The following is a 16,019-nucleotide window of genomic DNA, read 5'->3' as shown; positions in this document are numbered from 1 at the left end:
GCCTGCTTCCTCCTCTCTCTCTCTGCCTGCCTCTCTGCCTACTTGTGATCTTTCTCTGTCAAATAAATAATAAATAAAATCTTTAAAAAAAACAAAATTCAAGTGCAAAAAATACCTGAACACAAATAATTATAATGCAGTTTGATAAGTAATAGAAGCATGTCCACATTGTTGTGGTCATGTAGAGGACCTATTAACTGGTCTGGCAGTCAAAACCTTGAAATAAGCTAGCATCTGGATTGGATACTAAAAGACCAGTAGGAGTTTTTAAAACTTCTTGGGAAAGCCTAGCTGCCTTCCAAAAATTGATACAAAACCAGTTTTCTTTTATAATCCTTTTGTTTTAGTTGGGGGACTGCCTCTGCTTCATTTATACCATAGAACTAGAATGAGAATAAGCTCACCAATACTTCTGAATTTTCTAGGAGCTTCTTGAAATTATGCTCAGTCTTACCTTCTTGGACGTTTTTTTCCCCCCTATTTAAAAGTGAAATATATTCCAGTTTTTTTTTTTTTAAATGTAAAATATAACATATTTGTCCATATCTGTCATCAGCATTTGTCAAATTTTGTTGTTAGCAATTTTTTTAGAGGGGCAATAAAGTATAGATACAGATGAAACCCTCAGTTGTATCCCTGTCCAATCCTATTATTTTTCCCTAGGGATAACTGCTATCCTGCATTGGTGTTATGCCTTTGCATTTTAATTTTACTATACCAGGAGTTTATGTATCTGTTAACAATATATAGTTTATTTTCTTTTGCTAGCTCCCATATAAATGGTATTATGTTGAACATTTTATTTTGCATCTTGCTTTTTGCATTAACATTTTTGAAATTTGTCAGTGTTGACATATGGTTTAGCTTATTCATCTTGACTGCTGAATTATTATGTAATAATTAACCCTACTTTATCCTTTTTTCTTATAAAAAGATTTTATGTATTTGACAGAAAGCAAGAGAGCACAAGCAGGGGAGAGGGAGAAGCAGGCTTCCTGCTGAGCAGGGAGCCTGATGTGGGGCTGGATCCAGGTACCCTGGGATCATGACCTGAGCTAAAGGCAGATGCTTAATTGACTGAGCCACCTAGGTGCCCCACTTTACCCTTTTTAAAAGAGATTTTATTTATTCATATTAGAGCATGAGCAGAGAGGGGCAAAGGAGGAAAGTGGAAAAATCTGAAGAAGATTTTTCACCGAGTGCAGAGCCCCGTTGGGCTCAGTGGGGCTCGATTCCATGACTGTGAGACAATGACCTGAGCTGAAATCAAGGGTTGGATGCTTAACCAACTGAGCCACCCAGGCATGACTACTTTATCCAACTTTTTTCCACTTTTTCCCTATTATATAAATAGTGTACAATAAATGTCCTTAAACTTACCAGCTTGAGCACATGTGCAAAAGCTTTTCTAGTGCATACCTAAGAGTGGAATTGCCAGATTATATAGTCTTTGTGCATCTTAATTCTACCACGTGTTGTGAAAATACTCTCCAGAGTGGTTGTATTGTTTTGTTCTCCCACCAGCAGGGTGAGTTTCCATTGGTTTTCATTCTCATCTAACCCCTGGTGTTGTAGACCCATGGTTATTTATTTGATTTGTTAGCCCATGTACATTAGGTGAGAAAGAGAGAATGGAAGAGAATGCTTCTAGAGGCACTGATAACACAGAAAAATAAAGGCAATTGACATACATGAAAGGCCCAGTATGCTGGATACTTTTCTAACACTCTTTAATCCCCACAAGATAAAAGGTGGCTAGTTTTTGATGAGAAGTGAAAAAAACCCCAGAGTGCCTTGACTGGTTCATTCAGAAGAGCATGCAACTCTCGATTTCAGGGTCGTGAGTTAAAGCCCCATGTTGGGTTGTAGAGATTAACACACACTCATACACACACACCCCTACCTTAAAAGAAAAAGGCGAAAAAGAAAATGAAAATCAGAGCTCAAAAACTGGGTAATTAATATCTGGATAATTTAGTCTGTAGGGGAGAACCTCTACATATGTGTTCTTCTGAGAGTAGTACTGAACAGTGATTAGTAACAGTATTGTATAGAAATCCATTATAATCACAGAGACAATTAGAAAAAGTTTGTATGTTCAGGGTAATCTTCTGAAAGAGTAAACAAGATATTTTAGGTTTCTAAGCAAATGTCTTTGGGGTTCTGGAATCTGCACTTGCGATAAAATTTTTTCTTATGGTCTATCTTAAATTCCTAGTCTCAGAATTTGTTTTTAACTTAATAGCAGTTACTGAAGATTATCAGAGGTAGGGTAAAATAAACATTACATTTGTTTTAAAGAACATTCCTATTTTACAAATTATTTTTCTGATACTGGGAACCTTATATTGAAGACCTGACAGGGTATACCCCTACAGTTCACAAAGGAGGAAACATAAATGGCTAATAAATGTGCAAAAAATTTGAACTTCACTGCTAACCAAAGAAATGTAAATCAGAATAAGGTCTCTTTTAATAAGGAATTTTGTTGGTAAAGTTTGTTCAGAGGAAAATTCTTTACATAGCTTTTTGTATAACAGGCTTCATCACAATTTTGTTTGCAATATCAAATAATCAGTAGTAGTCTTTTGGCAGTACTTGGAAGCTATAGTCCGGCTTCCTTGACTACAAAGTTGGAAATAAGCCTATTTCCGTGATAACTCTGAATGTCAGCATCTAACATAATGGGTCAGGGCAGAAACATAAGAAGTTATCTTAAAAAGACAGAATAGTTCCTAGGTCAGACTTCATGAGTATATGTAATATATATAAAGTAAGTATGTGTCAGTGAGAGTTGGGGCTCAGGTGGGATGGGGTCATCCTTGGAAAGGAACACTGAAGATGCAGATCTCATTGGCAAGCAATCCTAGTAGGGAGGTGGATGATTGCCTTAGGCAGGCTAAGCCTGACTTCACTAAACATCAGTTCCTCTGACTCACTCAACTGGTTCCTGTTACATTTTCAATAAGCAGCCTTACGCTTACTCTTTGAGTTCGCAAAACTTTTGTGTATTGGGATTAATGGACTGGTCATTCACTGAGATATTAGGAGTGATTATAATTGGTATTTTATTTGAATGTGTTTACTGTATTTTTCAAATTCTCCAAAATAAAGGTATTTTATAGTAAGAATTAAAAAATACATATGGCTGAAGTAAAATACAGATGGCTTAATGTTTGTAACTTTTTTCCCCAGATGGTCAGCAGGAGGATGAAGCCAGTAAAATTGAAGCTCTGCACAAGAGGAGAAATTTACTTGCAGCGTTTTGTAAGCTAATTGTATATACTGTGGTGGAGATGAATACTGCTGCAGATATCTTCAAGCAGTATATGAAGGTAAAGTTGGAAAATGGACAGCAACTTATTTTTTATAATGCTTAAAAGAAAATGAATGTAACACTGGCTTTTATTTCTGATTGCCTTTGGATTTTTTAAATAGTAAATTACTTTTCTAGCATAAAATAAATTTCTTTTAAAATTTTAACATTTTTTGTAATATTACTTCGTTTTTCTAGTCTTCCATTAATGGACATTTTGAGTTTACTGAGTTCACTTCATTTAAAATATTGGAAATGTTTTGGGTTAACTATCACTGTTAGTCTTTATCTTTGTGGTGTAGTTTAAGACAATCGGATGGTGTTCCTCCTCTGCTTGATGTAGCATAAAAAGGGTATTGTTCTAGGATTCAGGAGACCTAGCCTTTAGTTTTGGCTTGGTTACTATGTAGCTCCTGACCTTGAGTAATTCAGTACCTGTTGTATCCTGCCTTTCTTCATCTGTTCCACTGTGATAACTAAGATTCCTTTAGGCTTTGAAAATCTGATTGGATTCACTGTGTGTTATTCACAGTCTTCATAAGTATCTGTGAGATTCTCTAATATTTAAGTGGTAGTAGAAAAGATATTACTAATTATACTAATGAAATATAACTAAATATGATAAGATAGATTTTACTTGAGAAAGGATTAAAGAAAAACTAATTATGAATATAAACTTTTTTAAGTCCTTGCTGTCACCAGCTAAATATGTAATAAATTTGTCAAAAACCTAATTAATGAGTTCTCTCTTGAAATATTTTGCCACATGATAGAACTCTAACACCATCATAAATTACTCTGGGACTTAAGTTATTTGGCGTTACCATTTTTAGATTTTTAAGAAAAAAACTAAGGTTTGTGAAGTTGTTTCTGTGAGTTTTAAACTTTCTAGGCTTACGTATTATAAAGTCAATTTTTAAAAAAATTTATTTGACAGAAACCACAAGTAGTCAGAGAGGCAGGCAGAGAGGAGGAAGCAGGCTCCCTGCTGAGCAGAGAGCCCGATGCGGGGCTCGATCCCAGGACCCTGAGATCATGACCTGAGCCGAAGGCAGAGGCTTCAACCCACTGAGCCACCCAAGCGCCCCTGTAAAGTCAATTTTATTAGTCTTAAGGGCATGGTTTCCTGTTATCTCTGAGAGTTATGTTTTCATTTTGAAACAAGGTCTTAGATTATATTGTGACAACATAAATGTTGACACAGTGAGTTTTCTTTTAAGTAGTAACAGGCTGTTAGTTTCTTTTTTCTTCTTCTTCTTCTTCTTTTTTTTTTTTTTTTTTTTTTTTGACAGAGAGAGAGAGACATCGAGAGAGGGAACACAAGCAGTGGGAGCGGGAGAGGGACAAACAGGCTTCCCGTTGAGCAGGGAGCCTGATGCGGGGCTTGATCCCAGGACCCTGGGATCATGACTCAAGCTGAAGGCAGCCACTTAATGACTGAGCCACCCAGGGGCCCCAGGCTGTTAGTTTCTATAAGCCAAATTAACAAAGTTGAAAACGGCACACGATCAACATGCCAGTTAACAATGAAATAGTTATAAAAGTAACTGATTATATTCATTGTCTTAGTAGTTCACAAAGAGCAGAAGAACTTTGTTTATGTCCTTTTTGTTACTTTTGAAAGCGTGTAGTGCCTGATTATTGTTTTACTCCACACCTCCTTAAAACCGGTCTGGAGCTTAAGGTGATTAGATCTCAACTGTCTATTTTAGAATTTATTGGTGTTAGGGATTAATATGCTTAGAAATTCAAGTTTCAGTAACATTCTTTTCTCTGTTTGAACGCATAATTTTAGCCAAATAAGAATTTTGTAATATATGCTACTCACATGACTAACATAAAACTAGTCTTATTGTCCAGGAGTTTTAAGAAATAAAGCTCTAATTTGTACAAATTTCTTTTCTAGTATTATAATGACTATGGAGATATCATCAAAGAAACAATGAGTAAAACAAGGCAGATAGACAAAATTCAGTGTGCAAAGACCCTCATTCTCAGTTTGCAGCAGGTAAGTTATGAAGAGTATCAACTTTAGGCAAACGTAATTAATACCTAATACTTTTCAAGATAGCAAGTAGGAAACTGGGCAAAGGATGCAGTAGACAGTTCATAAAAATAGAAATGTAAGATTTTCAATCTAAGTATTAGACACTGTAAGCGAGATCATTTTTTGCTTTCAGACTGGTAAGATTAGCAAAACGTAACAGCTATCTAATGTTTGGGGGGTAATAGTACTGTCGGCATTATGTGTTGATGTAACCTTGGGAGGCAGTTCGGCAGTATATGTTAAAATATATAATGTGTTTGCCATTTGTGGCAGCAGTTCTACTTTTAAAATTTTATCCAAGGTAAAATTAGTGTAGATCTGTATTCACTAGTGTGTAAAGTTCACAACACATATTTTGAGAATAAAATTTAAAAGATTATAGTGTAGTATCCCTATAAAATTGTACTTATCTGTATATCTATCTGGAAAAATAATCACCAAAATTTTAGCTGTGGCTAACTTGCTCTGGTAGGGTTCAAGTGAATTTTACTTTTTTTCATTTTCATACTTATTTTAATGACCATTTATCAATCTTAATAATCAAACTGCAATACTCATTTTCATTTTGACAGTGGTGAGGTAGGTTTAGTTGCATAAAAATCATATGCTTAATATACTTCTGTCTTTGGAGACCAAATGCATGCAGAATATAACCTAACCTATTTCAATGTCATAAGTTTTCTTGTTTTTAAGAAATCTAGGTGTTAAAACTCTTAGTTCCATTTGCATACTTAGATATTCCTAATTAAAGTTAATAAAATTTAAAAGGTTTTGAAAGGTAACATTTAAATCGTATCCTATAAAATAATAGACTTTTGCTGTAGAACATTTAGAAAATATAAGAACTAGAAAAAAATACAACTTATTCTTGTTTTTCACTTAAATACATTTTTAGTTGTTAATAGCCTGTCTTTTTTTATGCCTATATGAAATCTTAAGTTTTATAGAAACTAAACCATATTGGGCATGCTATTTTGCAAGCCTGAATTTTTCATGTTCTAAAACCATACTGCCTTCATGCAATTAAATACTTCCTTGAGCATTTTTAATGACTGTATAGTACTACATTTTATAGAGGGACCATGATTTAACCAAGATCTCTTGTTCAATGTTGAGGTCTTTTACCATCCTTGCTATTACAGATAACACTAAAACATTTTTGTACTTATGTATCATGCACAAATAATTATTATAATTCCTTTGAGTCAGTAATTAGAATTGCTTAGTCAAAGGACATGAGAGTTTTTACAGCTTCCAGTACAGATTCTCCCGTAGAAAGGTTATCTCCGTTTTTGTTTCTACGAGGTCAGAGTGCTCATTGTGTAATACTCTTAGCAGTAGTAGCCATTGTCTGTTAAAAACCTTGGCTCTTTGGTAGTTGAAAAATTGTATTTTGTTGCGCTTATTTATGATAGAAGTTCTTTTTTTTTTTTTTTTTTAAAGATTTTATTTATTTATTTGACAGAGAGAAATTACAAGTACACTGAGAGGCAGGCAGAGAGAGAGAGAGAGAAGGAAGCAGGCTCCCTGCTGAGCAGAGAGCCCGATGCGGGACTAGATCCCAGGACCCTGAGATCATGACCTGAGCCGAAGGCAGTGGCTTAACCCACTGAGCCACCCAGGCGCCCATGATAGAAGTTCTTGATGTGCAAATGCATTATGTAAACATAGAGTCACAGCATAGTTGCCTAATAGTTGGATGGGTTTCTTTTTTCTTTATATTTTTATATGCTGTTTTAAGATCCAGTTAACACCAGCCCAACAGAGTTGTGCCATAACCTTAAGAGTGTCTAATGTCCATAACTACCTCTGGTCAGAATATATAAAGGACTGTGGTTTTGTTCATTTGTATCATGGGATTTTTAAAAACCCAAGTTTTAGAATAAAAGGAAATGCCTCATTTATGAGCATCTGCTGTATTTTAAAGTAGAGAATAAGGGATTCTTAAAAGATGTTAGTAATCTGTAATTATAACAAAACTTCTTTAACATGCTTTCTTTCTTTCCAAATAGCTTTTTAATGAAATGATACAAGAAAACGGCTATAATTTTGATAGATCATCCTCAACATTTAGCGGCATAAAAGAGCTTGCTCGACGTTTTGCGTTAACTTTTGGACTTGATCAATTGAAAACAAGAGAGGCCATTGCTATGCTACACAAGTAATCTCCAAATATTTTATTCAGCTCTCCTCTTTTTTAATCATGAAATTTTTTTGTATTCTTTTGTTTAGAATAACCAAACTCAGTTGATGCGTTATTTTTTTTTTTTCCACATCTCTGGCATATATCCTTTCTTGAGAACCAGTAATAATGTTATCTCCATTAACACATGTGTTGGGACTAAAACTTCTTTTATAGAAAGTCTTTGCTTTAATTAAAGCAATACAAAATCTTTATAAGTGATGTGAAGAAACACATATTTATTAGGTATTATAAAATCTCTTTTAACAGCTTTTATTATAATCTCACTGCTAGGTAGAGAAATTTTTGAGACTTGATGCAGTTTTTCTCTTTCTGGTTCTGTTTTCTATTTTGTAGTGACCTTTTCCCATGTTTTGAGCCACAGCCACCTTTCTGTATACATATATTCTTTGCCTTATCAATACTGGAAATGATCTGATTTTATTTGGGGCATGTAATTTACTGATAATCATACTTTCACATAATGAGCATATTTCAGAGTTTTAACATAACCAACACACAGATAATTTCTTAATTCTGGATGAAGAGCTTAGCCTCTGAGCCAACCAATTTTATGAAAGGTCTCTTGTTCGATCTGTGTCTCTTTTACTCCTGACTTATTTTTTTTAAAGATTTTATTTATTTATCAGAGAAAGAGAAAGAGCAGGCTTCCTGCTGAGCAAGGAGCCCAATGTGGGACTTATCCCAGGACCCTTGGGATCATGATCTGAGCCAAAGGCAGACGCTTAACCAACTGAGCCACCCAGGCATCACATACTTCTTACTTAATTATAAAAGTGTTAATTGTCTCCCTGCAGATGTTTTCCTGCTCTTTAAGTTAGTTCCATACCTTCCCCAACTTCAGTTTACTCTCTCCTTTCACGTTGCTCTGAAAGTCTCAAATTCCTTTTTATGCCTCTTAATACATTGGATGATAATAGGTAATATTTAAGGACCACACATTTAGTGATTAGTGATTATTTTGGGAAGGTAATATATTGTTTTCTTCATGGCGTAACCTTCCTTCTTTCCAGTTTCATCTGGATTTTTTTTTTTTACACAGTTAATTTTCAGTATAGTATAAGAAGATACTATTGGGTTGTTGTCTTGATTAGAGGTATTTATTATTAAGTAAATATAGTTAAAATAGGCCCTGAGTGAAGTTTAAGTTTTAAATGTACTCTTTCATGGGTCACTACAAATAGTTTTTAATAATTATTTTTAAGTTAGTTTTCCTTTTATGTCTTGAAAAATATAGAAAATGTATTGATCATTACATGAGAGAATTTGGGCTATTTTCTATGGAGAAGAGAACCAAGGAAGGAAAGTAGATACACCAAACCACATTCAGAGTAAAGGCTTCTGTGTGTATGTGTGTACCTCTGTGTGTTTTTGTTTTGTTTTAAAGTAATAGTGACATAAAATGTAAATATATTTGCTCATTCTCACACTGTAGCCTCATTTTCTTTATTCCTCAGATTAAATACATAACAGAGGAAGTATCTTAGTAGTGGAATAAAACTGTAGAGAGAAATTTCCCAAGTTACCAAATTTGTATTGTAGTCTTTTTAATGTTTTTCTCTTTGTTACTGTTGCAGAGATGGCATAGAATTTGCTTTTAAAGAGCCTAACCCACAAGGAGAGAGCCATCCACCTTTAAATTTGGCATTTCTTGATATTTTGAGTGAATTTTCTTCTAAACTACTCCGACAAGACAAAAGAACGGTGTATGTATTTGCTAAAAATAATTGTATTTAATTTTGTTTTGAAATTCTTAAAGATGAATTGTTATACTCGGTTTTTCTCCTTTCTGCGCGCACACACAGATTAGAATTCAGGATTACATTAATGCACAAAAAATTTATGCTTCAGAAAATTTATGATTTAAGGATTATAACTATATCTTATGCATAATACTCCTTTTTAATTCTGTGTGTTCCCCTCACAGTGTAGTTGTGGCTTTAGAGGTGTAACTTGAATGCTTTATGTATCCTTCTCTGCATTCTTCACTTAGTCTAATGAAGGAGGGAACCTTTAACGGACAGTAATATTGGTAGTTCATCCAGGAGCATCTTAGTCTCTGTGCTGAGCTGTGAGTGCCCTGAAAAGTAGGTTTCCTTTTTATCTTTTTTGCTTTAACTACTAGTCTTATCCTCAGCAGACCAGTTAGAATACTTTTCTAGTGTAGTATCCTAAAATGGTGACTTACTTCTAAGAGAACCCAACTAATGGAATTAAACTCAAAATTCACTCCCCTGTTTGAGGTATAAAAGGGCAGGAGAATATGAATAACTCCTAGTATATGTACCGCTTCTGAAAGTCTACCAATATTTTGCATTTAAAGACTGTATACATTTTACATGAAATTCTGAAGCAGACAAAACTAATCTCTGGTGATAGAAATCACAATAGTGAATACTCTAAGTTTGGGATATCGAATGGGAAAAGGAACATAAGGTGTTTTATAGGACTATTCTTTATCTTGATAGGTGTGTGGATTATATTACTGCATTTATTTGCAAAATGAGCCAACTGTACTCTTAATGTTCTGTGCATTTTATGCATTTTATTATATATAAATTTATCCCAATTAAGAACTAATGTTAACACTGTTAATCAGAGAAATATAAATTAAAACATTGAAAAACCATTTCTCGCCTAGCAGATTAGCAAAAGTTAAGGCATCTTGATAGTCTGAAGTGTTGCCAAAGATGTGAAGCAAGAAACTTTTATTTATTTTTTTGTTTTATTTTATTTTATTTATTTGAAAGAGAGTGAGATCACAAGTAGGCAGAGAGGCAGGCAGGCAGAGAGGGGGGAAGCAGGCTCCCCGCTGAGCAGAGAGCCCGATGTGGGGCTCGATCCCAGGACCCTGAGATCATGACCTGAGCTGAAGGCAGAGGCTTAACCCACTGAGCCACCCAGGTGCCCCAGCAAGAAACTTTTATACATTGTTGGTGACTATAAAATTGTATAAGACCACTTTGTGGAGCTATTTGGCAATGTCTAGTAAAGTTTAAGATTCTCCCTATCTCATGATCTGGTAATTCTGTTCATAGGTAGATACCCTAGAGGAACTCTTACATGTGAGTACATGGAGAACCATAAAAGAATTTGACCATTGCATTGTTTGGGTAGAGGAAAGCTCAGAACAACATCTGTTAATTAGAAAATGAGATCAATAGAGTTTTGTACAGTGGAATATCATGAGCAGTCAAAATGGTTAGGTTTTTTTCAAAGTAAATATAATTCCTTAATGTTTTTAAACACTCAGTCATTCTTCAAATTTATGGTAGTTTCATGTCATAAATGACTTTTATTTCTACAGTTTGATTGAATTGGCTTTGAAATAAGAGTCACACATCTAAATTGATTATTCTGTCTTTAAAATGTTAAAAAAATTTTTCCAGCTTTATTGTGGTATAATTGACAAATAAAATTGTAATATATTTAAAGTGTACAACATGATGATTTCATATATGTATATATTATGAGAGGATCTCCCTGATCAAGTTATTAACACATCCAAAACCTCACATACTTATTCTGGCTTTTTTTTTTTTTTTTTTTTAGAATACTTAAGCTTTCTTTTAGCAAATTTCAATTATGCAGTGTTATAATAATACAGCATCATCAGTTATAATCATGTTATATCCTCAGATCTTATTCATCTTTAAACATTTTTCCCTAAGTTTACTGAAATATGGTTGACCTATATAACATTGTATAATTTTAAGGTGAACAACATGTTGATTTGATAGACTTACATGTTGGAAAATGATTAATACAATGACATTAGCTGATGCCACTCTTCCAAAAATGGTTAGAATTTTAAAACATCATGTTGAGTACAAAAAGCAAAGTATAAAACTGTTCTATAATGTTTATAGACAAATATATGTCAAAAGTATATTATGATTTCACTCATGTGAAATTTAAGAAACAAAACAAACATGGGAAGAAACAAGAGGCAAACCAAGAAATAGACTCTTTACTATAGAGAACAAACTAATGGTTACTTGAGGGGAGGTGGGTGAGGGGATGAGTTAAATAGGTCTTAGGGAGGGCACTTGTGATGAGCCCTGGGTGTTCTGTGGAAGTGTTGAAAACCTAAATTCTAAACCTGAAACTAATGTTACACTGTATGTTAACTGGAATTTAAATCAAAAATTGAGAAAAAATATGTTAAAAATATGAAAGTTTGTGTGGGGTTATAAGTTCAAGTTAGTGGTAGTCTTTGTGGCAGGGAAGAGGACAAATAGCTTCAGCGGGAGGTAGCATAAGGGAGGGCTCCTTATCTGGAATGTTCAGTTAAGCTCTGTGGTAGATACATACTTAAAAATCTTTCTACCAGTGAGTGTATTTTGGCTCAAGCTCCATATCTTGTCACAGATTGGTTACAGTTTTTAGACTGACAGCCAGTTTAAAGTCCACACTTTGAGGAGGAGTACTGTACTACTGTGTGTAGCTGAAATAAAATAAAGAAATACTGAGCTAACACCAAGTAAAATCTTTGTAACGAATTCATCTTATCCTTTCTCTTTAATGGTGTTCAAAACTGGTGCTTTTGAATTGATTAGAATTAGTCATAATTATGACAACAGATTACTTGGGTTGCACTTTTTGTAGTTGGTTGACAAAAATTGTGTTCGTGTATTTGAAGCATAATTTAGACAATAAAGCACTGAACTCTTAGTGTCAGAAGCCTGGGATTTGAATCACGGTTATATTGCTTTCTCATTCTTATCTTTTGCTTCCTCATCTGTCAAACAAGGAAAATGTCTCTCTCACAGGATTATAAGAATAAAGTTAAAGATCCCAAGAGAAAAATAACTAACACATAAGTAATCACACAAATGTTAGTTGAATTTTGATTGCTACATTACATGTAACCCATAGAATCCTTGTGATACTTGCATCCAAGGGCAAATACGTGACTTCCATCAGGCTGAAACTTTTTTGCAGATAGAGGCCATATCTTAACTCATTTTTGTACCAATCCCCAGTGCCAGATACATAGTGACATAGTGGATGCTTGACAAATACTAAGCTTAAATGCTCTGGATTATTTCATTTAATGAAGACTCTTGACAGCTACAGAAGTGCTCGTCAGGGTACTAATGAAGCTGAGTTTGAATTGTGAAGTAATGTGCCCATACTTACACAGCTAGGGGTTGGTGGAATTGGTACTAGAACCCAAATTGCATGATTTTAAATTAGTCTTCTTTCCAGAAATGTGACTTGGGTTTGTTCTTCTATCAGAAGACCTGTAAAATTAAGATAGAACAGAGACATATTAGGAAAGAAAATGTTAACACCTTCATTTGTTACTATATGCTTTGAGGAAATGTTTGTTTTGTTTCATTCTAATTTACTTTTTGTTTAATTCTAATAAAATCATTGTATGTTCTATATGGCATGTGAACATTAAGATCATTAGGAGGAATAAATAAAAAGGAGGAAAGAGAGTTGTGGCAGTTTTATGTATTAAAGGTTTGTACTTCTTTTTAAGGTATGTTTACTTGGAAAAGTTCATGACCTTTCAGATGTCACTCCGAAGAGAAGATGTGTGGCTTCCTCTGATGTCTTACCGAAATTCTTTGCTAGCTGGTGGTGATGATGATACCATGTCAGTCATTAGTGGAATCAGCAGTCGGGGGTCAACTGTGCGAAGTAAAAAGTCAAAACCATCTACAGGAAAACGGAAAGTAGTTGAAGGCATGCAACTTGCACTCAGTAAGAACATGGTTCATTTCTCTTTATACTTACCCCTTACATTTACCAACTGAATTGTCAGTAAGTTCACATTTGAGATATGTGTTGTTAAATAATATCTTGCACAATGTGTCCAGTTATGTGTAAGTTTGTGTTTTAAGCATTTTATATACATAAACTCAGTTCTCATAACTCTTCAGGTATGTCCTTATTTTTCAGATAAGAAAACCAGCACAAAGAGGTTAAGTAACTTACATAGATCACACAGCTATTCGGTGGCTAGGCAGTCTCACTCTGGAACTTCTGCTTTTTAATTAGTATGCCATACTATATATGCATAGGGATATGAACTCAGCATTATAGAGCTAGTTGTCACTTAAGAGATCAGATTATCTAGTTTAAGTGTGGAGCAACAGATTCAGGGAGGTTCTGACTTCTGAATTTCTGGGAAAAGGTCATTTATCATGAAGAACTTGATAAAGATTTCTGTCTGTAATCCTAGAAGTAGGAATGCAATATGACATTTCAGTCTCTTGAACTCCTAGCACTGTAGGGTTGGTTTGTAATGGGCCTGGGGACTTTTTCACTCTCCTTTGAAACTTATTTTTTTTAAAGATTTTATTTATTTGACAGCGAGCGAGCGAGAGAGAGAGAGAGCAGGTACATGAGCAGGGGAAGTGGGAGAGGGAAAGCAAGCTTCCTGCCAAGCAGGGAGTCCGATGCGGGGCTCAATCCCAGGACCCTGGGATCATGACCCGAGCCAAAGGTGGACACTTAAAGACTGAGCCATCCAGGCGCCCCTCCTTTGGAACTTCTAAACAAATTAACATAATTGCCAAAATTTCAGTTAATGCTGAATAACAGACTACCCCAAAACTTAGGACATATCAGGGACATCATGTCTGATGCCTCAGCTAGGAAGACTCAAAGGCTGGTGACAAATCCTATGGAGGCACCTTTACTTATCTGGTACTAGCTATTAGCTTGGGCTTTAGTAGGATTGTCTGCTGCCAGAACACCTACATGTGACCTCTCCATATGGCTTTTCGCTTTCTCACAGCATGTTACTGGGCTCCCAATAGCAAGTGTCTGAAGAGAGAAGTAGAAGCTGCCAGGTTTTTAAGGCCAGAAACTGGTTCAGCATAATTTCCACCATATTCTCTTGATCAAGCAGTCAGGGCCTAGCTTCAAAGGGATGGGACATAATTGTCCACCTCTTAATGTGAGGTGTGTCAAAGATTTGGGGGCCATATTTTCTAATTGCTACATATCAAGTATATAGTGTTCAATACTTGATTGTCCCATAGAGTAATGGTTATATCTCTTGTCCAATAATATAAATGCATAAACTGGGGCACCTGGGTGGCTCAGTCGGTTAAGCATCTGCCTTCAGCTCAGGTCAGGATCCCAGGTCCTGTGATCACGTCCCGCATCAGGCTCCCTTCTCAGCAGGAGCATCTTCCTCTCTCTCTCCCACTCCCCCACTTGTGCTCTTTCTCTTGCTGTCTCTCTGTTTCAAATAAATTAATAAAATCTTCAAAAAAAAAACCCTGCATAAACTTAAAACTAATACAACCTTAGACTTAAGTCCAAAAGTTATCTGATTAAAAGATGATGTTTCCTGCACATCACTGTATTTCTCTTCTGAACAAATAGTTAATTGTTGAAGATTTATGCTGGCCATCAATTTTCTCCTTTTCCTTAGACTACATGGAGAACAAATGAATTGGTATTTATATAATATCTTGAAGATAGATTATCAAACCTGGTAGTTCAGCTTTTACAGAAAGAGTCCATATTCTTTGTTTAGGTTTTTGGAGAAAACCATAGAAATTGGGGCATTAGTAAGTTAGAAGAAGGAAGAATGATGCTGACAGACTGATCATTTCAGGGCATTTTTTTTTCTTTTAGTTCAGGGCAATGTTGAAGGCAAAATTGGAGCCTAAACACAGTAGAACTTAAGGGCTGATATAATTATATTACAGATTGTGAAATTTATGTCTTATCTATCTGGCACCTAATGAGGTACTAGTACATTTTCCTGTCCACTCTTTTTTTTAAAAACACATCTGTGTGCACATGTATAATCTTCTAATAAAATAGTTTTCCTGCAAACTCATATTCAGTCAGTCATCAAGTGCTATCACCTTCACCTCCCAAATCAGTGTTTTAAAAAAAATTACTGAGGGCGCCCGGGTAGCTCAGTTGGTTAAGCCACTGCCATCAACTCAGGTCATGATCCCAGAGTCTCAGGATCGAGTCCCACATCAGGCTCCCAGCTCCACAGGGAGTCTGCTTCTCCCTCTGACCTTCTCCCCTGTCATGCTCTCTCTTACTGTCTGTCTGTCTGTGTCTCTCTCTCTTTCTCTCTCTCAAATAAATCTTTTTTTAAAAATCACTATGAATTCAGTAATACTTGCATGTGAATTTGTCTTCTGTTAATCATGGCAGCATCTACAGATTTGAAAACAAATAGCTTTTGCAGGTATGAAATCTGGTGTTTTTGGTCCAGTGCTTAATGTGTATATGGATTTGTGCTTCCTTTGGAGTTGGCGAGCATCCTGTAAACTAGGAATTATTCTTCCATTATATTCATTCCTGTTCCCACCTCTAACTCACCTGGGCTATACAATTAGCCTCCTAACTGGCCTGTTTGCTCACTAGTCTTCATGTTCTTAAGTCCACCTTCCACACTGCCACCTTTGACATGTAACTTCCACATTGTTTCCTTCCATAAAACCTTCGGCAGTAGTTCCCAT

The 16,019-nt window shown here is 35.3% G+C and overlaps 1 protein-coding gene across 1 annotated transcript in view; it reads left to right on the top strand.

Moving 5' to 3' along the window:
• Nucleotides 1–16,019, top strand: part of STAG2 (STAG2 cohesin complex component) — a 147,907-nt gene that overhangs the window by 120,107 nt on the left and 11,781 nt on the right. Inside the window, exons 24-29 of the mRNA XM_059385182.1 lie at nucleotides 2,246–2,267; nucleotides 3,196–3,335; nucleotides 5,223–5,324; nucleotides 7,376–7,524; nucleotides 9,144–9,272; nucleotides 13,058–13,281. Of these exons, the coding sequence (XP_059241165.1) occupies nucleotides 2,246–2,267; nucleotides 3,196–3,335; nucleotides 5,223–5,324; nucleotides 7,376–7,524; nucleotides 9,144–9,272; nucleotides 13,058–13,281 (766 nt within the window). The remainder of the gene's footprint in view (nucleotides 1–2,245; nucleotides 2,268–3,195; nucleotides 3,336–5,222; nucleotides 5,325–7,375; nucleotides 7,525–9,143; nucleotides 9,273–13,057; nucleotides 13,282–16,019) is intronic.

The sequence above is a fragment of the Mustela nigripes genome, chromosome X (assembly GCF_022355385.1).
Source record: "Mustela nigripes isolate SB6536 chromosome X, MUSNIG.SB6536, whole genome shotgun sequence".
Taxonomy (NCBI): Eukaryota; Metazoa; Chordata; class Mammalia; order Carnivora; family Mustelidae; genus Mustela; species Mustela nigripes.
This window is presented reverse-complemented; position numbering and strand designations above follow the sequence as displayed.